Source organism: Geotrypetes seraphini, chromosome 8, assembly GCF_902459505.1.
Source record: "Geotrypetes seraphini chromosome 8, aGeoSer1.1, whole genome shotgun sequence".
NCBI classification, from domain to species: Eukaryota; Metazoa; Chordata; class Amphibia; order Gymnophiona; family Dermophiidae; genus Geotrypetes; species Geotrypetes seraphini.
Genome location: NC_047091.1, coordinates 31,615,800 through 31,638,932, shown reverse-complemented (window position 1 = coordinate 31,638,932; position 23,133 = coordinate 31,615,800). Strand labels below are relative to the sequence as shown.

The following is a 23,133-nucleotide window of genomic DNA, read 5'->3' as shown; positions in this document are numbered from 1 at the left end:
GGGTTTTTTTTTGGGGGGGTTTTGCCCTCTGCGTCCACCCCAGTTTGGCAACCCTCGGCACCGGTTCTGACCCAGTCCCATCCAGCTTCGTCCAAGTAACAGAGGGTCTTGTGGGACAATGATTTTTTGTTTTGGGGAGGTGTTTTCGCTTGATAAGGACTTGGACCCCTTAGTGGAACCCCAAGATCCTCTTTGGGGGATGGATGCCACTGGTGGTGTTTTACGGAGTCGCCAGCTGGTGATGATGTGTCGGTTGTGCATATTTTTCAGCGGGAAAAGCTCCAGGAGCTTATTCAGATTTTGTCAGATTTGCATTTCGAGGAAGACGCAAAGAAGCCCTCACATCTGATGGACCCCCTGTTTCAGGGGGATCTGCTTGGCTTCCGCTGTTTTCCTATGCATCAGGATATTTAGGATATTGTGCTCATGCCATGGAAGGCACGAGAAACATTTTCGTTTAGCACGGTCTGTGGCCCGCCTTTATCTCGTCCTGGAGGGAGATAGGGATATCTTGAAATCACCTTTGGCGGATGCTGTGGTCTCTGCCATCGTGCATCTGTATACGGTGTCAGTTGAAGGTGGCTTGACTATGTGGGACTCTTAAGGATTGTAGGATAGAATCTCTTTTTAAGCAGAGTTTTTTTGTGTTTTTAAAAAAAATTATTCATTTGTTACAAATTATATAACAAACTCAGAAAAATTCAGAAACATCATCATAAACATTTACAAAAAAGGAAAATAAAATCATTCAATGATATAGTCCACTGTTCTTCAAACGCTGGTCCATGGACTGGTGCCGGTTCGCAGGAAATTTCTGCCGGTCCGCACAGGACCGGGGGAGATCATGGGGAGCCTCCGACAGTGGCTTTCTCCCCTCCCAGCAGCTCTCCTTGCTTGCCAGCGCAGTGATTCTCTAAGGCAGCCTTGGGGCTTTTTCTGAGTCGCGGCTGCCTCTGATGATACAATTTCCTCTTTCCTCAGAGGCGGCGTGACCCATCAAAGGACCCAGGGTTGCCTTGGTGAATCGCTGCGCTGGCGGGTGGGGAGAGCTGCTGGGAGGGGAGAAAGCCACTGTTGGAAGCTGAGAAGCTGCTGGGAAAGGGAAAAAAAAGGGACAGCTGCTACTGGACCTGGAGGGAAGGAGAGATGCTGCTGGGAGGGGAGGAGGGAAAGGAGTCTGGGAAGATGCTAGACAAGGGGGAAAAAAAAGGGATAGCTGCTACTGGACCTGGAGAGAGGGAGAAGGAGAGATGCTGCTGGGTGGGGAGGAAGGGAAGGGGTTACTGCTGGACAGGAGGAGGGAAGGGAGAAGAAAAAAGGAAGGAAACAGCTGGCAGGGAGATTAGAGGAGGGAAAGCGGAGAGACAGGCATGAGAAAGTAGAGAGATTTATGATGGGAAGGAGTCAGCAGAGAGGGACAACAATGCTAGATCTGGTGTAGGAGAGATAAAAATGAAGAGAGCAGTGAAGCTGGAATGAATCATGTAAAAAGGAGAGGGGGCACAGCATGGATGGAAAGGGGGAGAGGGGCATAGAAAGAAGACAGATACCATATGGAATGGGGAGAGGGCAGACAGTGAATGGAAGGGGCAGATGCTGGATTGAAGAGACAGAAAGGGCAGCCGCTGGAAGGAAGAGAGTAAAAAGACGATGAAAGTAGAAACCAGAGACGATAAAAGGTAGAAAAAAATAATTTGAAATATATATCCTGCTAGAACTGGTGTTAAACATAAATGGGGACTGCAAACCCCAGGCTGTGCTTCTTTAGCTTCCAGCTGGCTTAGGGCTCTCTCTGACCAGTTACCTTATCTGACCAGGGGGCAGTTACCTTAGTTGCACTCCCCTAACACTAATCCTGTTATGTGTGACTGTGGTATTCTGTTAGCATGATATTTCTGTATAGCATTCTGTAATAATTTGGCTTATTCAGTTTTCTTGATAGTAGAGGGGATATATGTGAAGGGGAGGGGCGACGGGTTTTGTTGATCCTTGCTCTGTATTATTTGTATTTATAAAATGACAATTGTACATGATATTGTTTCTTTTTATATTTTAATAAAATACATTCAATGTAAAATCATAACTGAGGTTTGTGTGGATGGGATCAGATGATTTGTGGGGACCGAGCTCGCAGAAACGGGGCCTTAAACAGGGTTTTGGAATTTCAGTCCTAGTAGTTTGCCTGTCCACAAAATAATTATTTTATTTCCGCCGGTCCATAGGTGTAAAAATACCGACAATACCTTTCTTAGCAACATAAATTTAGTATAAGGAAAAACAGCCAAGTAGGCAAAATGTGGCATCTACTTCTATACATTTCTTCAATTATCCTCCCAGTTGGAAATTAACCAAAATTATAAGTCCTAGGATATTGTTTGAGCCGGTTTATCTTTCAGAAAACCTTCTAACTGGACTGGATCTAAAAAGACATATTTATCACTTGCATATGAGATAAGGCATTTACAGGAAAATTTTAAGAAGAAGGTGGAGCCCACTGCTAAGGCCTTAGGCCTAAGTGCCAGGAACTGCTTCCTCTTCATTTGAGTCTACTTAGAGACATCAGGAAATATAAGAATTAGTTGGCCACAAAACAAAGCCTGGTTTTTAGTGAAGTATAATTTCAGAATAGCTTGTTTCTCTAAGTCTGTTTTGAAAACTACCAAAAGTGTAGTAATTTTTGTAATTGTGTCTTTAGATGATTCTAGAAAATGAGATAGATCTAAACTATCTGGAGAAGCTAGTTTATCAATTTCCCCTTCTGCTCCTTCCTCCCTAGAAGCCCTCGGAACATAATAGAAGTTATCAGGTTGAAAATCAGAATATTGCAAAGTCTCCCTCATATACATTCTTACTAGCTCCAGAGAGGAAAGGAAATGTGTAATTGGGAAATTTAGGAAATGAAGATTCCTAACTCTCGTATAATTCTTCATTTTTTTCTATTTTTGCATGAAACAATACACTCTCTTTAACGTTAGATAGAGCTGTACTTTGTAAGTTAGCCACAGACTTATCTACTTTATCCAATTTACCTCCTAGCTATAGTATTTGATTATCATGCTCATTCATTGTACTTAAGCAGAGTTTTGATGTGGCTGCTCTGGCGGTCCAGGTGGCGATGTGAGGCGGTCCAGTGCTGGTCCTTGGTCTCTTGTTGGCATTGTCTATCTGACATTGGAGACCTTCACCATATAATCTTCGCATGTCCCCTTATCTCCAATTCTTGGTCACATGTCTGGCGTGTTATACAACGCATCTTACTGATCCGCTCCACTTTTACCATAGATATTCTCCTTTTTAGAGCATTAGCTTTAGATGATATCCTCTCCCCACATCAACAATCACTGTTGAATATTTTGATTGCTCTTACTATACAAGCGATTCTCCAAGTTTCAAGTTTATTATATTATTTGATTAAACGCTTTTCAGGATACAAAGCGTTTTACAAAGAAATAAAATTGGATTTCTTAAATCACAAATATATCGTAAATAAAAATAATTACTTTAAAATTAAAAGACAAACCGGGGTAACAAACCACATGAAACAGTAGGAAAGGAGGAAAAAAGAAAAAAATACAATTAAAAAAAAAAAAAGTATCAGATTAGGTTAGAACATAAGGAAGGTATGAGGAAAAGAATTTGAGAACAGGAAAATCTAAAGAGAGGGGGTAGATAATCTGAATTTAATAAAAGATGATGAAATTCGGAATCAACCGGAAAATAAACTTTTAGTTAAAGGCTTCTTTAAAAAGAAGACACTTTAAGCTATTTTTAAATTTTTTCAAATCCTGTTCAAGTCGTAAATATAGTGGGAGTGAGTTCCAAATAGTTGGGGCTGTAACCAAGAAGATCAGGTCACGGCGAGTACCAATGATTTTTAAAGAGGGGACATATAGGGTAGCTTGTGAAGATGATCTGAGAACTCTTGACGGACTGTAAGGAATCAGGAGCCTATCTATAAATGCAGGAGTATTATTTCTTATTGTCTTAAAGACTAAAAGAGCTATTTTATATGTTATCCTAGAACGCTAGGAAGTTCTTTTTCACTCAGAGGGTGGTGGATGCATGGAACGCGCTTCCAGAGGCTGTTGTAGACAAGAAAACATTAAATGGTTTCAAAGAAGGTTTGGATAGATTCCTAGAAGAAAAAGGGATTGGGGGGTATAGATAGGTATAGACCATTGCTCAGGCAATGGGCCTGATGGGCCGCCGCGGGTGCGGACCGCTGAGCAGGATGGACCTATGGTCTGCCTCAGCGGAGGCAACTTCTTATGTTCTTATGTTCTTATATGAAATTGGTAGCCAGTGAGTGTTTTGAAGCAGAGGTGTGACATGATCGAATTTTTTTGAACCTGAAATTACCTTTATTGCAGTGTTTTGTATGATTTGGAGGCGCCTTATATCCTTAAGATACGCCCCCTTTAATAAGAAATTGCAGTAATCTAATTTTGAAATCACTAGAGAGTGAATTAAAGTATTGAGCGAAAATGAATCGAGAAGGGGGACCAACGAACGAATCATTCTTAGTCTATAGAAACAATTGGAAATCCGCCGATTCTCTTAATCTCACCTTTTGGTGGAATACTGTACTCTTAATTCATTCGTATGAATCGAAAGCAGCTGAACGCTCTGGTAGGAAATCTACTATTTCCAAAATCTAGGACCCTATTCGATCCTTCTCTTTTTAACCGCTGACATCTCCTCCTCGCCTACTCATCTTGCTTTGCTCCTTACTACTATATATTATCATCTATATACTATGATTGGGTCATTCGCCCTGCTCCGAATCTTCTCCTCTTTTCTCCTTGCCTACTGGTACTAATTTTCTTTTTACTTTGTGTACAATTAACAATATGTTTCTCTCTTTTCTTCTTGATCTTTCATCTTCTCCCCAGGTTACATGCATGTCCATGTCATGATGGCTGGACACTTAGTTTTTCATATATTATTATTCATACCCAATTATATGTATTCTCAGTGCTCCTTGCCTTTGTTGGCATGGTACTGTTCATGATATCTTTTTCTTATATTGATTTGTTGAAAATACAATAAAACAATTTGAACTAAAAAAAACCCAAAACAATCCCACCCCCAAATCTGATCTTGTAAACTGTTAACCACTAATCTCTAACTATGAATGTTCCATTCAATTTGTAGAATCTTTCTAATTCATTGTAAACCGCATAGAACTTCACGGTCCTGCGGTATATAAACTGTTGTTATTATTATTATTATTATTATTATTATGACCCTGGGCAAGTCACTTAATCTCCCCATTGCCCCAGATACACTAGATAGATTGTGAGCCCACCGGGGTAGACAGGGAAAAATGCTTGAGTACCTGAATAAATTCATGTCTCTCCTGGGAGAATGGTATAGAAAACTGAATAAATAAATCAGGGCTGACTGAATCATTATGCAGAATAGGCTGTTGCCTAGGGCAACAGCTTTTGGGGTAGACAAAGCCAAATAAGAAGACCCGACTGTCACACTAACAGAAAGAACCATCAGTCGGTGTTTTTGCCTGCCGGGAGGGTGGGCAGTTTTCAAATAGCCCATATATTTGGCTAAATGATTTGTAGAAATATCTCTGCGATGGGGGATGGGGAAATGCACCTGACAGTTCACTGAGGGGTTGCAAAGCTGAAGGTTTGGCTGAGCAGACTTTCACAATCAACGTACTGCAGTGTATCGCAAAGTGTGGTGCGAGACACTGGGCAGGAGGAGTGGTGCCGACCGACTGCCTACAGGACGTCTCTCATACTCTCCACGTGTTTTCTCCGCCGACACCCCGCACTGGTGAGCCCGCCGGGACAGATAGGGGAAATGCTTGAGTACCTGATTGTAAAGCCGCTTAGATAACCTTGATAGGCGGTATATAAAATCCTAATAAACTTGAAACTTCAATGCGATGACATCGCACACGCATGTGACATCATCACATGGGCGTCGGCACACTTCTGCTCGACAAAGTTTGCGGGACACTGGTGTACCGGTATATGACTATATGGTTTGGGATGGGGCTGGGGAGGGCTTCGACGGGAGCTACGATAATTTGGGATGGTTTAGAAAGGCTGGAGTGAGCTTGGACAGCAACTCCGGTAGTTGGAACCTAATGACAGTGCTAGGCAGACTTCTACGGCAAACATATCAAAGAAATAAAATTAGACTATTGGGCAGTCTGAGTGGACCACCCAACTATGTTACTATGTACTATGTTAACCTGTAACCTGTTCTGAGCTCATTGGGAACAACAGGATAGAAAATGAAATAACTAAATAATACTCTTACACCTACCATGAAGGTCTAGACCCGGGGTAGGCAATTCCGGTCCTCGAGAGCCAGAGCCAGGTCAGGTTTTTAGGATATCCACAATAAATATACATGAGATAGATCTGCATCTCAAGGAGGCAGTGCATGCAAATCCATCTCCTACATATTCATTGTGGAGATCCTGAAAACCTGACCTGTCCATGGTGCTGATCCTTCAACACTCTGGAACAGGGGTAGGCAATTCTGGTCCTCGAGAGCCAGAGCCAGGTCAGGTTTTCAGGATATTCACAATAAATATGCATGAGATAGATCTGCATCTCAAGGAGGCAGTGCATGCAAATCCATTTCCTACATATTCATTGTGGAGATCCTGAAAACCTGACCTGTCCATGGTGCTGATTCTTCAACACTCTGGAACAGGGGTAGGCAATTCCGGTCCGCGAGAGCCAGAGCCAGGTCAGGTTTTCAGGATATCCACAATAAATATGCATGAGATAGATCTGCATCTCAAGGAGGCAGTGCATGCAAATCCATCTCCTACATATTCATTGTGGATATCCTGAAAACCTGACTGGCCTGTGGCTCTTGAGAACCGTAATTGCCTACCCCGGGTCTAGAACTGCTGCTATTACAGAGCAGAACTAAAGAGGAGACGCTATTTTCAGAATCCCAGTACACACTGCTTGGATCCACTCCAGCTATTGCTATGAGCCTAATTAGGTACACAGAACTAGTAGGAACCACTAAGCAATACTTTTGCAGTTGAAAACAAACCTCAGGTGTGCCTAATTAAGCACAAAGTAAAAGCTGGAACGGCTTAAGACGCAATGCAGCGGGAGTCTTAAAACCATCCCTGCTGGAGGATGCAGTCTCAGCGGAAAGTGCTCTGCTATTCTCAAGCAAGCTGAAATCACTCAGGCATTCATCAGTGGGAGAAACAGACCAAAAAAAGGTTTCTGTACTTGTGCATTTGAACTGCATGGCTGAGACCAATTTAGTCTATTCATTTATTTAAAAATGTATATACCGTATATTACATAATAACAGGCATAAAATGTTAAACAAAAATGCATAGTTCAATTATTAAAAAGTGGTCGGTAGGCACCAAATATTTTTCAAATCCAGTTTGAATATAAAGTTTCAACTCAAAAAATCATTCACAAACAGATGGGTTTTTAACATTTTCTTAAAATTCATTCTAGCAGTACAAAACTCCAAAATTCCTGACAGGGTATTTCACAGCTTTACTCCCGCTACAAACAACATGGCCGCATCAATCTTGACGTGGGAGATTAGCACCTTACCCTCTGAACATAATTTCATGCTGGTTTCTGATCTCAAACTTCTTTTAGTCTGATAAAAAAAACCAACCCTTGAAAAACAGCAGGAGAGACTTGGTACAAAGTCTGATGAATTATGGAAAGAATTTGTGTATGCATTCAATTATTCCCTTAACCCAGATCTGTAGGCAGTGCAGGGTGTTCTGGCCGGGATCCAGACCGCTGAAAGTCGCCTTCTGGGGCTGGTGGAGTGCAATAAGGAATATGCGTAAGTTTTCCTTTACACTTTTACTAGTGGGTACTTTTATTAGTAGTGGGCACAGTTTATTAGAGTAAGATTTTAGGGGAATGGGGCTTTGGCAGGCCAGTAAGTGTCAAAGAGCCTTTCATCTCCTGGTCCCAAGGCCTGGCTTGGCTCAGTAGTGATTGTGTAACTTATACTGGCCAACACTCATTTTGGTGCCTCAAATATTAGACCTGTTTCGGGGTATATTTGACCTGCTGATTTCAAAAATAGTAACCAGTTTTCGCCTATCAGCTCTAGTATTTGAGATACAGAACATGTGTCCTATACCACACTTCACTCTGTTCGCCCATTAAAAAAATCAGGATATTTGAATGTCTGGATTTTACGGGCCTAAAGTCTGCTAACCCTAGGGAAGCCTGAATTCCTATCCTGTGCTAGGATGCACCTTTTATATCTAGGTGAGACACGGGGGTAATTCTCAAAAGATCACCTACAGTTAGGCATTGGGGTAATGTGTGCAAAGCCCAGATTCTACAAAAGCAGTTGCGCACAGAACTGCCGTTATAGAATGCTAGCCTAAGTCTGCATATATGCGCCTATCAGTTGCGTAATAGTGTTCTATAACCCTCATCCATAACCATAATGCTCTATGACATCACAATGCAGTGTAAAGAGCCTTAGCCTATAGGAAGAGGAGATGCAAATGTTAAGAGCCTTAGCCAATAGGGAGAGGAGGAGATAATGAATGCTCTGGATGGGCAATTTGGCCTTTATCTGCCATCATGATTCTATGTTCCTATAACTATAAAGCTCTATGACCTCACAATGCAGGTGTAAAGAGCCTTAGCCTATAGGAAGAGGAGATGCAAATGTTAAGAGCCTTAGCCAATAGGGAGAGGAGGAGATAATGAATGCTCTGGATGGGCAATTTGGCCTTTATCTGCCATCATGATTCTATGTTCCTATAACTATAAAGCTCTATGACCTCACAATGCAGGTGTAAAGAGCCTTAGCCTATAGGAAGAGGAGATGCAAATGTTAAGAGCCTTAGCCAATAGGGAGAGGAGGAGATAGTGGATGCTGTGGATGAGCCATTTGGCTTTTATCTGCCATCATGTTTCTATAACTGCATGACACACCCTTAACCCGCCCATGCCCATCCCAGAAATACTATCTCCCCTCCCCCCATTGGAGATGGCACGCACTGGAATTTGAGTATGCAACTTAAAGAATATTGACTAAGGGTAGTTACACATGCCAATTAGCATCAATTAACACTAGTTATGGCCAGTAATAGGTTGTTATGATCAATTAGCATCTAATTAAGCTATTAAGCTGTACTCATTATTCTATACGTTGTGCGTGCAAATTTGTGTGCTAGTCAGAATTTGGGGCACACAACCTTTTGAAATTAGGGGGTATCTCTCTCTCTGAGTGTGTGTGTGTGTGCACACGTGCACCAGTGCTGCCTGATACCAATGTGCGTGTGTGCGCTGTATCAGTTCAGGATTATGCTTTTCTGTGTTGTCCATCTTATACCTTTCACCAAAAACAAGAAAAGAGCAATCAAGTGGTCTAAGGCAGTGTTTTTCAACCTTTTTACACCTATGGACCGGCAGAAATAAAATAATTATTCTGTGGACCGGCATCGGTCTGTGGACCAGTGGTTGAAGAACACAGGGCTAAGTTGTGGGCCAGACCCTGCCCATCTCTACCCAATGTCCACCCCCAGACCCCGCCCCCATAATAGTACTAATTTCACCTTGCGCTTCCCTAGCCTCATCTAGAAGCCTTCCCTCTGACGTTGCAACGTCAGAGAGAAGGCTTCTGATTCAGGCGCAGGATGCCCATAGGAGCCACTGCCCGTGACTTTGTGCACTGAATCAGAGAAGAAGAGGGAGCTGGCTCGAAAATAACACCGCATCAATCGCACCATGGACCGGCGGTTGAAGAACACTGTTTTGGGCCTGATGCATGTGCTGGCCCTGTGGACCGGCAGGAAATTTATGTGAACCGGCACTGGCCCATGGACCAGTGTTTGAAGAACACTGGTCTAAGGAGACAGTGTTGCAGGCATTTATTTGTTTACTGAAAGAAGGTCCAACTGTTTTTCTCCCCAGGATATAAGCAAAAGCCCTATTCTGTAAAGTACAATCTGCCCAACTGGTGCAGTACAAGTACGAGTATAATTCTCCCTCGATTTCTCTAGGATATTTCTGTACACGCACAGACGGATGGCAATAACCGGAGATGATGTTACTCTGGACAGAATTGTGCCAATCACAGAGGGATTTGCAGTGGAAGAAGGTAAGAGTCAACGCGATGAGATACGGTGGTACACAGGTCTAAGCCCTAGATGCACTAAAGATACCAACTGGATCTCCTGTTGGCCGATTCTCCGGCCAATTCTCCAGCAGCGATCGAGGCGCTATCAAGTTTGCATTCCTTCTTAACTCATAAATTTGACCACATAACACCACTCCTAGAAAAAAGCACGCCGGCTCCCGGTTACGCATAGGGTTTCATATAAAATGATATTGCTATCGTTTAAAACCCTGTTCTCAAAAATGCCGCAATATGGACAAACTTTTTATTCCATATATGCCCTTTCGCCCACTTAGATCTGCCGACCAACAACTACCAACTATTCCGTCGCTAAAGGCAATTAGCACAAAACGCCATGATATATTATCGGTCACTACTCCGCAACTTTGGAATACACTTCCTCTGCATTTACGAGAAGAAAAAACCCTTAGGCCGGTTCAAAGGCAAATTAAAAAGCTCTGTATTTAAGGACACCATAACATCCCATGGACAGTAGCACCATCTTCCAGCCTTTCCAAGATTCTCCATTTTTTTATCCCCTACCTATGTGTTCTTCTAACTTACAACAAATGTATTTCTCCCCTTCCTTCTTGTTTCAGTTGGTTTTATTGCTTTTGCATTCTGTGTTTTAGCAATATGTCTGTTTCTAATTTTATTGTACCCCTTTTAATTTCTTCGCTTAGAAACTTTGATAAGCGATTGAATAAAATTTTAATAAAACTTGAAACTTTAATAAAACTTGAAACTTAACACCTAGAGATAAGTAGTGGTTTTCAAGTTTCAAGTTTATTAAAAATTTGTTATCTCACCTTTTCGAAATCGCAAAGCGGCTTTACAACAATAAAAAGCAAAAACAGGGTAAAACATAGTAGTGATCAATTAAGGTGTCCTTAAAAGGATAGTCATACTGCAAAAGCATCTTTAAAAAGCTTTAAACTGGTTTTAAACTGGTCTTGAAATTATCTAACGTGTGAATCTCTCGTAAGAAAGCTGGTGCTGAATTCCAGAGAAAATATTATTACGCATAGTACTGATCATTTTTAGCGATGGAATTGTTAGCAGATTTTGATTAGAATGCTAGTACGTTGAGAAGTGAGGTGGTATTATTAGAAGTCTATTAATGAATTCAAGCCCTGTTTGTCTAGTTTTAAAGGTTAACAGCAGTATTGTATAGGTGATACGATGGGGGATAGGCAACCAGTGTGCTTTGACCGTCAGAGGCGTTACATGGTTGAATTTTTTTGCATTAAAGATCATTTTTACAGCGGTGCTCTGGATAATCTGAAGGTGTCGAATTTCCTTTTTTTGTAATTCCTTTAAATAGGGCGTTGCCGAAGTCTAAGCAAGAGATTATTAAAGACTAGATGAGAATGTTAAGCGAAGCTTGATCTAGAAATTTTGCAATTTTGTTTGGTATGTCAATGAGAACAAAAAGTCAAATTTCATCAAGCAATAATAAACTTCTATTGATTATGACAGGAGTCGCCATGCAACATATCACCAGTAACTGGAAAAATTACAATAATCTTAGCTATACATTCTGGTGGAATTCGTTGTGCCACATTTACAAAATGGAAAGAACAATTGCTATATAGAAAGGGAATTATAATAATTTTAAAAAGATTTGGGGGCCATTGACAAATTATTGTAATGATTAGACATCGTTTTCCACTGACAGTATATTTATACATAGGGGGATGGTATAAAGTTCTATTAAAGGTTTAATGAATAGATAAGAATACAATATTTATATGATATTTTTGATTGAAATTTTTGTAGGAAGGGTGGGTGGGGAGAGAATAAATTTATGTACTTACGATGACAATAGAAAGAAATTCAAGTGATGTGTAAAAGTTTTAAATGATGTAATATTGTGTACTCGTTGTAAGATGAAAAATGAATAAAGAATTTGAAAAAAAAAAAGAAAAAAGAAATTTTGCAAGAGAGCGAATCATGCGGAGACGGTGAAAACATTTCCTTATGACTGAACTGATCCTAAGTCTGACTGGTTAATGATGTTTTGAGCTTGTCTGTGCCCTTTTTGGAAACCAACTAAGTTAACTGCTATCACCATATCTTCCGATAAGAAATTCCACAGCTTAATTGCCCATTGAGTGAAAATGTCTCCGATCACTGTTACAAGTGCAACTTATTAACTTCATGAAACGTATTATTTGAAAGGGAAAACGCCATTCTCTGTCTGCCTTGCTCATAATTGTAGACTCTTCTCCCTCTATATTCGCAGTTTTATTACTCGCCACTTCGATTATTTGTGGGTTTTATCTTTCTGGCTCTTCCCCCTCAAATGATGTCATCACAGTCTCGCCAGTGTCCTACTGCTGCCATTCCCTTACATATCCCTTAGGTTTTTTTAGGCTCCTGTACATACACGCTACACCATCGTGCAATCCACATTGAGGCAGGTCCATTCTGACCCCTGATTTCCTGCTACGCGATGCGTGTTGCGTGATGTGTGACACGTGTTGTGTTGTGTGATGCGTGTTGCATTGTGTGTTGCGTTGCGTGATGCATGATTTCCTGCTACGTGTCATGTGTTGCATTGTGTGTTGTGTTGCAATGCGTGACATGTTGCATGATGCATGTCACGTGTTGTGTTATGCGTGATTTCCTGCTATGCGATGCGTGTTGCGTGATGCATGACATGTGTTGTGTTGTGTGTTGTGTTGCGTGATGCGTGATTTCCTGCTACGTGTCATGTGTTGCATTGTGTGTTGTGTTGCAATGCGTGACATGTTGCGTGATGCATGCCATGTGTTGCGTGATGCGTGATTTCCTGCTATGTGATGCGTGTTGCGTGATGCATGACACGTGCTGTGCTGTGTGTTGCATTGCGTGATGCGTGATTTCCTGCTACGTGTCATGTGTTGCATTGTGTGTTGTGTTGCAATGCGTGACATGTTGCGTGATGCATGCCACATGTTGCGTGATGCGTGATTTCCTGCTACATGATGCGTGTTGCGTGATGCGTGACACGTGTTGTGCTGTGTGTTGTGTTGTGTGATGCGTGATTTCCTGCTACATGTCATGTGTTGCATTGTGTGTTGTGTTGCAATGCGTGACATGTTGCATGATGCATGTCACGTGTTGCATGATGCGTTATTTCCTGCTACGCGATGCGTGTTGCGTGATGCATGACACGTGTTGTGTTGTGTGTTGCGTTGCGTGATGCGTGATTTCTTGCTACGTGTCATGTGTTGCATTGTGTGTTGTGTTGCAATGCGTGACATGTTGCGTGATGCATGCCACGTGTTGCGTGATGCGTGATTTCCTGCTACGCGATGTGTGTTGCGTGTTGCGTGACACATGTTGTGTTGTGTGTTGCGTTGCGTGATGCGTGATTTCCTGCTACATGTCATGTGTTGCATTGTGTGTTGTGTTGCAATGCGTGACATGTTGCATAATGCATGCAACGTGTTGCATGATGCGTGATTTCCTGCTACGTGATGCTTGTTACGCTCCGCTCCCCATTTCATCCTTGCCGTTCTGTCACATTACATCGGTCTATTTATTCACATGACTTTTCCCATGGCGTCCTTTCAGCTCGCCACTACTGCTCCAACTTTATGTAAGCACCCCTGCCAGTTTTGTATACTGTTGACCCATAGTGTGGTTTTTCTGTATATTTTAATATTCATTATTTTTTTTTACTCTTTAGCCCACAGTATTTTGGATGCAATAACATATAAAAAGTTATTTGCGATTTTTCTGTATTCACGGGTCAGCTCTGCCCCTCACCCCCGTGAATAAGGAGGGAGAAGTGTAGAGCAGTGGTTCTTAAACCTGTCCTGGGGGACCCCCCAGCCAGTCAGGTTTTCAAGGTATCCCTAATGAATATACATGAGGCAGATTTGTATGCCTGTCACCATCTATATTCAAACTAGGTTGTTTCATGTACAAAGCTCGGTGTCAAGTCAAAAGCACGCCGGGACAAAGGCGCGCGCAGACAACTGAGCACAACGCGGAGGCGCGCACCGAAGAAAATGACTGTTTTAAAGGGCTCCGACGGGGGGTGTGGGGGGAACCCCCCACTTTACTTTATACAGATCGCGCCGCGTTGTGGGGGTTTGGGGGGTTGTAACCCCCCACATTTTACTGAAAACTTCACTTTTCCCCTAAAAAACAGGGAAACAGTTAAGTTTCCAGTATAATGAGGGCAGTTACAACCCCCCAAACCCCCACAATGCCGCCGCGATCTGTATTAAGTACAGTGGGGGGGAGGTTCCCCAACAAAACCCCCCGTCGAAGCTCCTAAAACACTCTTTTTCTTCGGCGCGCGCTTCCATCTTGTGCTCAGTTGTCGGCGCGCGCCTTTGTCTTCGGCAGTTTTGTCTATGAACCCAAAGCTCTCTATGGTCTCCTACCAAACTCCGTGACTGAATTATTTGAATCCCCCCCCCCCCCTCCACAGACCCACCTTTTGCGCTCCAACTCCATCTTCGCCTACCCCTCCCTGGTAGGAAAACCTAAAAAAGCCTACTACTATCATATCAAGCAGCTCACCAAGGTCGGGAACTACTCCCCATTATTGGGTTCTCGTCACACATGTCTTTCGGGCGAAAATTAAAACTATATCTGTTCAATAATTCCTTGTAGAGCACTAAACCCTGTGCCCTCTTTGTACATCTCGCATTCTCCTCAAGATGAAGGAAGGCTTTAGGTTTGGACTCATTCCTCCCTTACCGTATCTTTATTTGTCCCGAGATCCAATATTTTTATTTCTTGAGTTCTTCATTTATCGCCTCACTTGTATTGTATTTGACTCTGACCTGCCGTGATCCTTTCTTATGTACGCTCCTATGTTATTTGTAGTTGTGCCCTCCCCTCTTATGTATGATCCTGTCAACCGCATCGATGTATTGCGGGATATAAATAAAATTTTATGTTATGCTATGCAACTCGTAGTGGGTGATCTGTATTGAAATGAGTAAATTGATCGACTAGACTGTGGAGAGGTTTATAACAAGGGGTCCCAAATTTAAACAATACTCTGGGAGCCAATGAAGCTCTCTGCAATATGGAATAACGCGATCTGACTTATATAGATTAAAAATTAAAAACGAACTGCCGCATTCTGGCTTGTAAGTAATCTATATAAATCTGGTACTATTCAGCTTGTAATTCTCCCTAAAAAACTATTCTTCTCTTTTGTGTAGTTTTACCGGATAAAGGCATTCATATCTTAGGTAAGTAATCTCACTTTCTGCCCTTTTCTGTATGCTGGTGATATTTTGGGTTGGGGATGCTGTGGAGGAAGCATTCACGGCCACTGGAGGGAGGAGCGAGCCTCAGCCACGGCTCACTAGTGACTCCTCCTGGCCAGACTCATTGCGCTTGAGTACTGAGTTCTGGAAAGAGCTGCAGTCTATAATATAAGGCTAAGAATTGTTGCTGTTATAAAAAAAAGAGGTTAGGGGTTAAAACGTGTTAGGAACTTAGGCCTCTGCTTTCTGTGAATGAAGGCTCACAGTACTTCAGCCCAAGTAGAAATTTGTTCTGATTGAATTGGAAATCCAAAGACGCAGAAGGCAATCCCTCATCGCTGCTTCCTTAGTTGCTGTTAGTTTAGTGCAAGCAGTGGTGTAGTAAGGGGGTGGGGTTGGGGGTGTGAACCGCCCCGTGCGCCGATACCTCTCCACCCCACTCCGCCAGGCTCACGCCATCCCTCCCTCCCCTCCCTCTGTATCTCCGTAGATCTTCGCTACCACGAGCAGCTACCTGTTGCTGGCACCAGCCTGGTTCTCTTCTGAATCACTTCCGGGTCACGGGGCTAGGAAGTGACATCAGAGGTAAATCCAATGCTGGCATGAGGAGCATGCTAGAGAAGCCACTCATGCTGGCAAAGATTTAGAGGTATGGGGGTAGGGGAAGGGAAAGTGTGAGTGTGGAGTGGTAGGCAAGAAGGAGTGGAGAGTGCTAAAGGAGCAGGGGCGTGGAGATTAGGGTGAGGCATCTCCTATCTTTACTAAGCTACTGAGTACACGTGGCTTATGAAGTTCCAGCTGCACCTTCCTATACTGTGTTTTTTTCATTGCAATATTCAGCAGTTTACTAAATCAGTCCAGCATTCAAGGAGAAGAAACCATGAAAGTGCAGAAAGTTTTTGAAGAAGCTTTGTAGAGGAATGCCGAGACTGATGAGAAACCAATGAGAAGAGAATGGGCCTCCAAGAGCGGAGGGAGAGGAGGCCGCTTCTGCAACTGTGCTTGCCAAGCTGATGTCCAAGATGGAGTCTTTTCCCCTAGGAGGGGGAAGGACTACCCAAAAGGCCAGGGTTCTGGAATTCACCAGTGAGGACCAAAGTTGTACTTGGGTTGATGTATGAGTTGGGTTGATGTATGAGATGGGTTGATGTATGAGTTGGGTTGATGTATGAGTTGGGCGGCAGTCTTGAGGAGACTGGAGAGCAAGGCTTGCGTGCAACACTTAGGGCCTGTTTTACAAAGCCACGCCAGCAGCTGCAGCGCGGCCCCGAAGCCCATAGAGATTTAAAGGGCTTCGGGGCTGTTGCCGCATGGCAGTTGCTAGCACGGCTTTGTAAAACAGGCCCTTAATCTATAAACGTCAAGATTTACGGGACCAAAGCAGAAGGCAAGCTTCATGCTTCTGTCACTACAATACAGACTTAGTGGCCGATACTCAGAATTCCCACGCTAAAGCCAACAGCGCAAACCCTTGTGGATATCCTAAAAACCTGACAGGATGGGCTTCCTGCGGCCTGGGTTGTTTGCCACGTTGCCTTATTGCGAATCCTACACCGAGGTACAGTAACACTGACCACTGTTGTTTCTACCCTTGCGATTAGGTTCTGACATTACGGTGCGGATGACCTCCAAGAACGCTCACCTGAAAGTGCACTTCCCTTTTGGATCGCACACCCAGGAATTTCTGCAGGAAATCAACAAGTGTGCTCTAGGTACCGACACTTCATTATGTGATGTTACAGTAAGCAAGTCAAGAGGTGGCCTCTGGGTTGATTCCTAGACACTATCAAAATGCATGTGAAGGATTTAAGGCGTAATATTTCTCTTTTTTTATAGGGGGGGTGGGGGGAGTGTTTTTCAGACTGGCAGATTCCTTCTGCTTCTTTTGGTCGTCCAACTTGAATTGAACCTACCTCTTCTAAGTTATATGGTAAGGAGTCTTCTTTTAACACCACAGGGTGGAGGAGGTCCTATATTTGGATATCCACACATTATTTTAAGTTATCAAGGTGCGATCACGTATCAGAGTTTTACGTATCAGAGTGAGGTATAAATTGTTGTTGCTAGATTGTCACCCTGGTTCCTGTCAGAGATAATCGCATATCAGACTTCACGCTCAAAGCTACGTTCTGCTTGTAACGGTGATTTGGCGATACTATCTAGAAAGGAGTTGCGGCTGCAAACCCTGAGGGCTGCGACATGTTCATGTGCGGGTCCAGCAGAGTGGAATAAACTCCCGGGTTACATACGTCAGCAAGGGAATCTCGGCACGTTTAAACGTTTGTTGAAACATCATCTGTTTTGTCAGATGAAATACGGGGGCTAAGAGAGAAGACCATATGGTTTCACTGCTTGAATGTATAAATGATACAAAGAGACAGGGGTGGCTATTTGTGGTGTGTGAGCGAGTATTGTATGTGAGGGTGGGGTGCATTGTTTATGATACGTATTTTATGTAGGGCAAGGCAGTTAAGACAAAGACTGTGCTTGCATGTATGTGTTTTTGTAATGTGTGTGTGTGTGTTTTTTTTTTTTTTTACTATGCGTGTGTTTTTGAATCCCACTTTGTATAAAGCGGGATATAAATAAAACCCCAAAACCATAAACCCCCCTCAAAGATCAAAGCAGCCACAGTTCATGGCCTGTGACAACAACTACAATTCTTTTTTTGTGTCAGGCCACTAGGTGTCACTGTTGAATGATGATTGGAACTCCCTTCCCTCAAGGGTTGCGATGGCTGCCCAGGACTGAGCCGCAACCAGCTCAGAAGACTGGTCCAGGAATCAAACCCAGGTTTCCTGCAAGGCAACATGCAGCACAGCCACTGAGCTCAGGATCTTTCTTTTTTTTTCTAAGATCACAGGATGACAAATGACCCCTCAGTGCAGTGTTCACCTGTAAGACATGAAAGAAATACAGTGGTGCCTCGCATAACGGACGCCTCGCACAGCGAACGCTGCGCACAACGAACTTCAGGTCTTGCTTCCCACAACGAACTTCGTTTCACACAACGAAGTCGCCCGAGCTGCATCCTTCCGCGCAGGCACTGCGCTTAACTGCCCTCTCTCCGCCTGGCTCCCTATGCAATGGCGGACCGTCGGCTCGCAGGGGCCCGGCGCCTACTGCTGATGCGTTGGGGGGGCGGAGCTACTCTCGCCGCTTCCCCGATGCTAGAAAAATAACAGCTTTGTTCTCTCTCACCATTGGCAATCTGTTTACATATTGAAAGAAACAGGAAAACAAAAGCTTATCCATTTAGACCATTTTGTAATACTGTAAGTATAAACTAGTATTATAGACAGAATGATCTGCCCAAGGAAATGGACAACATTTTCAACCATGCAGGCATTTAAAAAATGAACAGTTAAGTCCCAGTTTTTGCCGCTGAGACTCTGCCCTCTCTCACTGTAAAATTAGACTCTACTTAGTCTGTCTTTAAATTTAAAAAATGTGTGTTGTTTTAAAAAACAATTATGTTTTTAGATGTATCTAAATAAACATAATATCAAAAAATTTATCTTTTTTTATGTCATCTTAGCATATTTTATGCTGCAGAACGAATTATTTTTTTTAACATGTATTGTTATGGGAAAACGCGTTTCACATAACGAACTTTTCGCATAACAAACTTGCTCCTGGAACCAATTAAGTTCGTTGTGTGAGGCACCACTGTATAATCAAAGTGACAGGAACTGGTTGAGTGGGAGGCGACAGAGGGTAGTGGTCAATGGAGATCGCTCTGAGGAAAGGGATGTTACCAGTGGTGGTGCCTCAGGGTTCAGTTCTCAGGCCCAGTGGAGTAATAAGGGGGGCTGGACCGCCCCAGGTGCCGTCTTGTTGGGGGCTGCTGGCACCTCTCTGCTCCTCCCCTGCTGCGCCTTCAATTCCCTGTCGCCATACCTCCAACTCTTCGACGGATCCAGTGGCGTAGAAAGGGTGAGAGGCTGCTTACTATGCCGCTGGATTCAATTCTGTAAATGGAGCCCAGATTTGGGCACTGATGGAAATTAGTCCCGAGTTCTATGCCTCAGAATTGGGCACCGTCTATAGCATTTGACACCGGGATTTGAACCCAGTTTTGAGTGTAAGGATTTACACCAACTGAAACCTGGTGTAAACTCTCATTGCTTAAATTAGGCGCAGATCTCCCTTATTCTGTAAATTTATGTGTGGATCCCAGCAACTGATGTGCGCGCAAGAACATAAGAACAGCCTTACTGGGTCAGACCAATGGTCCATCAAGCCCAGTAGCCCGTTCTTATGCTGGCCAATCTAGGTCAGTAGTACCTGGCCAAAACCCAAGAAGTAGCAACATTCTGGAATCCCAAAGAGCAACAAGGTTCTAGAATCTCAAATAGGGGCAACACTCCATGCTACTGATCCAGGGCAAGCAGTGGCTTCCCCCATGTCTCAATAACAGACTATGGACTTTTCCTCCAGGAACTTGTCCAAACCTTTCTTAAAACCAGCTGCACTATCCGCTCTTACCACATCCTCTGTCAACGCGTTCCAGAGCTTAGCTATTCTCTGAGTGAAAAACAATTTCCTCCCATTGGTTTTAAAAGTATTTCCCTGTAACTGCATCGAGTGTCCCCCTAGTCTTTGTAATTTTTGACGCAGTGAAAAATCGATCCACTTGTTCCCGTTCTACTCCACTCAGGATTTTCTAGACTTCAATCCTATCTCCCCTCAGTCGTCTCTTTTCCAAGCCCCCCCTTCCCTTCCCCCCTCCCTCTAGTTGAAATTGTTGTTTGCGGTGGTCAACAACGTCGACTCTCCCGCTGATGTCACTTCCGGGTGCCGCAGAGGGAGAGCCGACGGGGTCGCGAGCAGCAGGTTGTTGACCGCTGCGAGCAACAAGTTCAGCTAGAGTTACAAGGCAAGGGAAGGAGCGTGGGGTGGGGGGAGGAGCGCCACCTCCCCGGGTGCCTCTCATCTTCGGTACGCCACTGCATCTTACAACTCCATATACAGGCAATGGCCAAGCCAAGAGTAAATGAAATGGTTAACAGAGAGCCGACAGTTGCCTCTCCCAAAGGAACGTCAGTCCAGATCAATGACTTCTTGGAAATTTCATCATGATGAATGGTGGGGCGAGTCGTGCTTAGCGAAGGCAGAGCTGAGAATGTGGTCTCCACCCTCTGTAGACACTGCGGAATTTATTGCCATGTTTTATTAACTTCCTGCACAGTGACGGCCTCTGGACCAGTGACAAAGGACCGGTAAAGTTGAAAAATCCCACAAGAGGATTTGCTGACTTGAGGATTTACAGCCTTTCAGTCCTCTTATAGTTGGGCTACCAGATTTTGCATCTGGAAAAAGAGGACGCGTGGCCCTGTCCATGGGACACCTCATTTCGTTCGTACCCCCCCAACCCCAGCCCCATGCAAACTTTGTCTCTTCGGGCCGGGTGCATCTATGATAATGTTGCACTCATGGATTGGGGGTGGGTTAGGAAATGAGCACATGGGTGGCGATGCGAGACGTGGGGGGAAGAATCAGGACACAAAGGCCATTAGAGAAGGGGGACAATTCCCTTATGTGGCAACAGCTCCGCTCAGGGTTGGGCGCCGATGGTGGTGCAGTGCCAAAGGCAAAAGCAATTAGACATTGCTCCTACCTCTTTTAAAGCATACCTCAGAAGGATTGGGGGGATGCACTAGATCCCAGGGGAATTGTTTTAAAATATTGGGGGGGGGGGAACCTCTGTTGAGTCAGGGCATCAGTTTGGGATGCGGGGGGCCAATTCAGAATGCTTTTTGGGTTTTTTTTGGCCTGTGACTTGTATTGTTTGTTTGCGGTTTTTTTAATGTCACCCAGCTTGTCAGCACAGGAGCCAATCTGTGCCAAAAGGAAATTTGCACCCAAAGTTACTGTTTCAACTCTCATGGCTAGAAATAATTTCCTGTGCTCTCCCGGTAGAGATTGCTGCGGAACCCACCATTCTAGGATTTAAGGGCAAGTTAGATACACATCTCCTCGGAAGGCAAATAGAGGGATACCGGTGACTAAGTTTTCGCCAGGTCGCTCCTGGCTGGGCCTCCGTGTGAGCGGATCACCGAACTTGATGGACCCAGGGTCTGATCCGGTGATGGCAATTCTTATGTTCTTATGTGCTCCTGCGTTTGTCTAGTAACATGTGGATAGGTCCACACTTTTCCCCCCAGGAATAGGGCTTGAGAATTACAAAAGTATCATCTAAAAAATGAAACCATATTTTCTTGGGCGAAGAGCAAGGCTTTAATTTAAAAAAAATAAAATAAAATAACAACCAAGCAAAACCTACCAGTGCTTTCAGCAGCACTTAATGATGGCCAAGAATAAATGAACCGGATATCCTGACAGCAGCGGAGACCCCTTGAAATGTCAGAGGCAGCTCAGCTGGCTGGGTTTTCTTTCACATGTCTGTATATTAACCCTTCCTTGACGAGATCATGGGACCATTAAGACTCTTCTCAGGCAGTGCTGGAGGTTCTTGTTCTTTCCGGAATATAGCACAAAATGAAAGCCCCCCTCCCGCATGAGTATACGATCCGAAAACTGTGTAGGCCATTTTGAACACTTTCTGCACCGTTGGAACTACGTTTATTCCCGTCTCCATGTCTGACCTGAAATGGCTTACCATGCATACCCAAAGATCACAGGCTGCAAATAGAAATCCTTCCTAGACAGAACCTTCATGTTCCAAGCAAACAGACAGCAATCCTGGCTGGGAAACCACATAAATAAAGCCAGACAGACCTACAACACATTCCGAAAATCAATAACAGCGGGATCTGGACACGTCCGCTGTTGCCCTATAACCCCAACACCTTGACTCCCTCCCCCCCATACTCCCCAAGCATTACCCCAAAAAACACTCTGACTACAATTATTGGTAATTAGCCGCAGCTCAATTTATTAATCATAACATTTAACATAATATAATTTCAATTATAACATTAGTTAACATAAACTCCCAGAGCTCCTCCCGAGCTACCCATAGACTTCAGTGCCCTCGACCCTGCCACCCCAGCAAGGGTCAGAGGGGTGGCATGTCCCTCATGCCCCATTATCCGGGTCACCTGACCCACCAGGCACGGCACCCCGACGGCCCACCGCTCATCACCGAATGAGCCCCAATGACCCAGTAGCTCGGGAGATCCGCCCCCGAGCTACTCCCAACTACCGGAAAAAACATGGGGTGGGTGGGAGGGAAAAACCGGCTCAGGAGGACCCACGACGGTTGAGTCCTCCACAGTCTCCCCTTTTATAAATTCACCCCCCCCCCCACCGCGCGCTCCTACTACCTCCAATCAATTCAAAATTATCCTGCCCTACCCAGCCAATCGTACCGCCCCTCAAACTCACCGCCCCTCCGACCGCCCCAGCCGATGGGCAACACGCAGGCCTGCCAGCCCCGTGTTATCTTACGCCCATCGACACGGGGGTCTCGGGCTACTCTTTAAAACCGCTCTATTTGACAAATTCCTTGCCTAATCAAATGACCTTCCCCATTTAACCCCAACGTATTATGTAAACATCTTTCTCCTCTCATGTATTCTTTCCCCAGGTTCTCCAATTTATTATGTAACTTCTTTCTTCTTGCATTCTGTAATTTGCTGACTGTCCAGCTACTTTCTATGTGAACCGCCTAGAAGTCATTTTGACTGTGGCGATATAGAAAAATAAAGTTATTATTATTATTAAAACATTCCACCCACCTGTTGATATTTTGGGTTTCAAGTTTCCGAATTTATTTATCTTTTGATATACTGCGTTGGCAAAACCATCTATGCGGTTTACATTT

At 43.9% G+C, this 23,133-nt stretch overlaps 1 protein-coding gene across 4 annotated transcripts in view; it reads left to right on the top strand.

The window, feature by feature from the left end:
* Positions 1–23,133, top strand: part of INPP5B (inositol polyphosphate-5-phosphatase B) — a 117,201-nt gene that overhangs the window by 20,318 nt on the left and 73,750 nt on the right. For 2 of the 4 annotated variants that reach the window (XM_033954316.1, XM_033954315.1), the window contains exons 3-6: positions 7,739–7,818; positions 10,007–10,104; positions 15,297–15,326; positions 16,946–17,056. In XM_033954316.1, the coding sequence (XP_033810207.1) occupies positions 7,739–7,818; positions 10,007–10,104; positions 15,297–15,326; positions 16,946–17,056 (319 nt within the window). The remainder of the gene's footprint in view (positions 1–7,738; positions 7,819–10,006; positions 10,105–15,296; positions 15,327–16,945; positions 17,057–23,133) is intronic. The other 2 variants (XM_033954317.1, XM_033954318.1) reach the window with 2 other exon arrangements.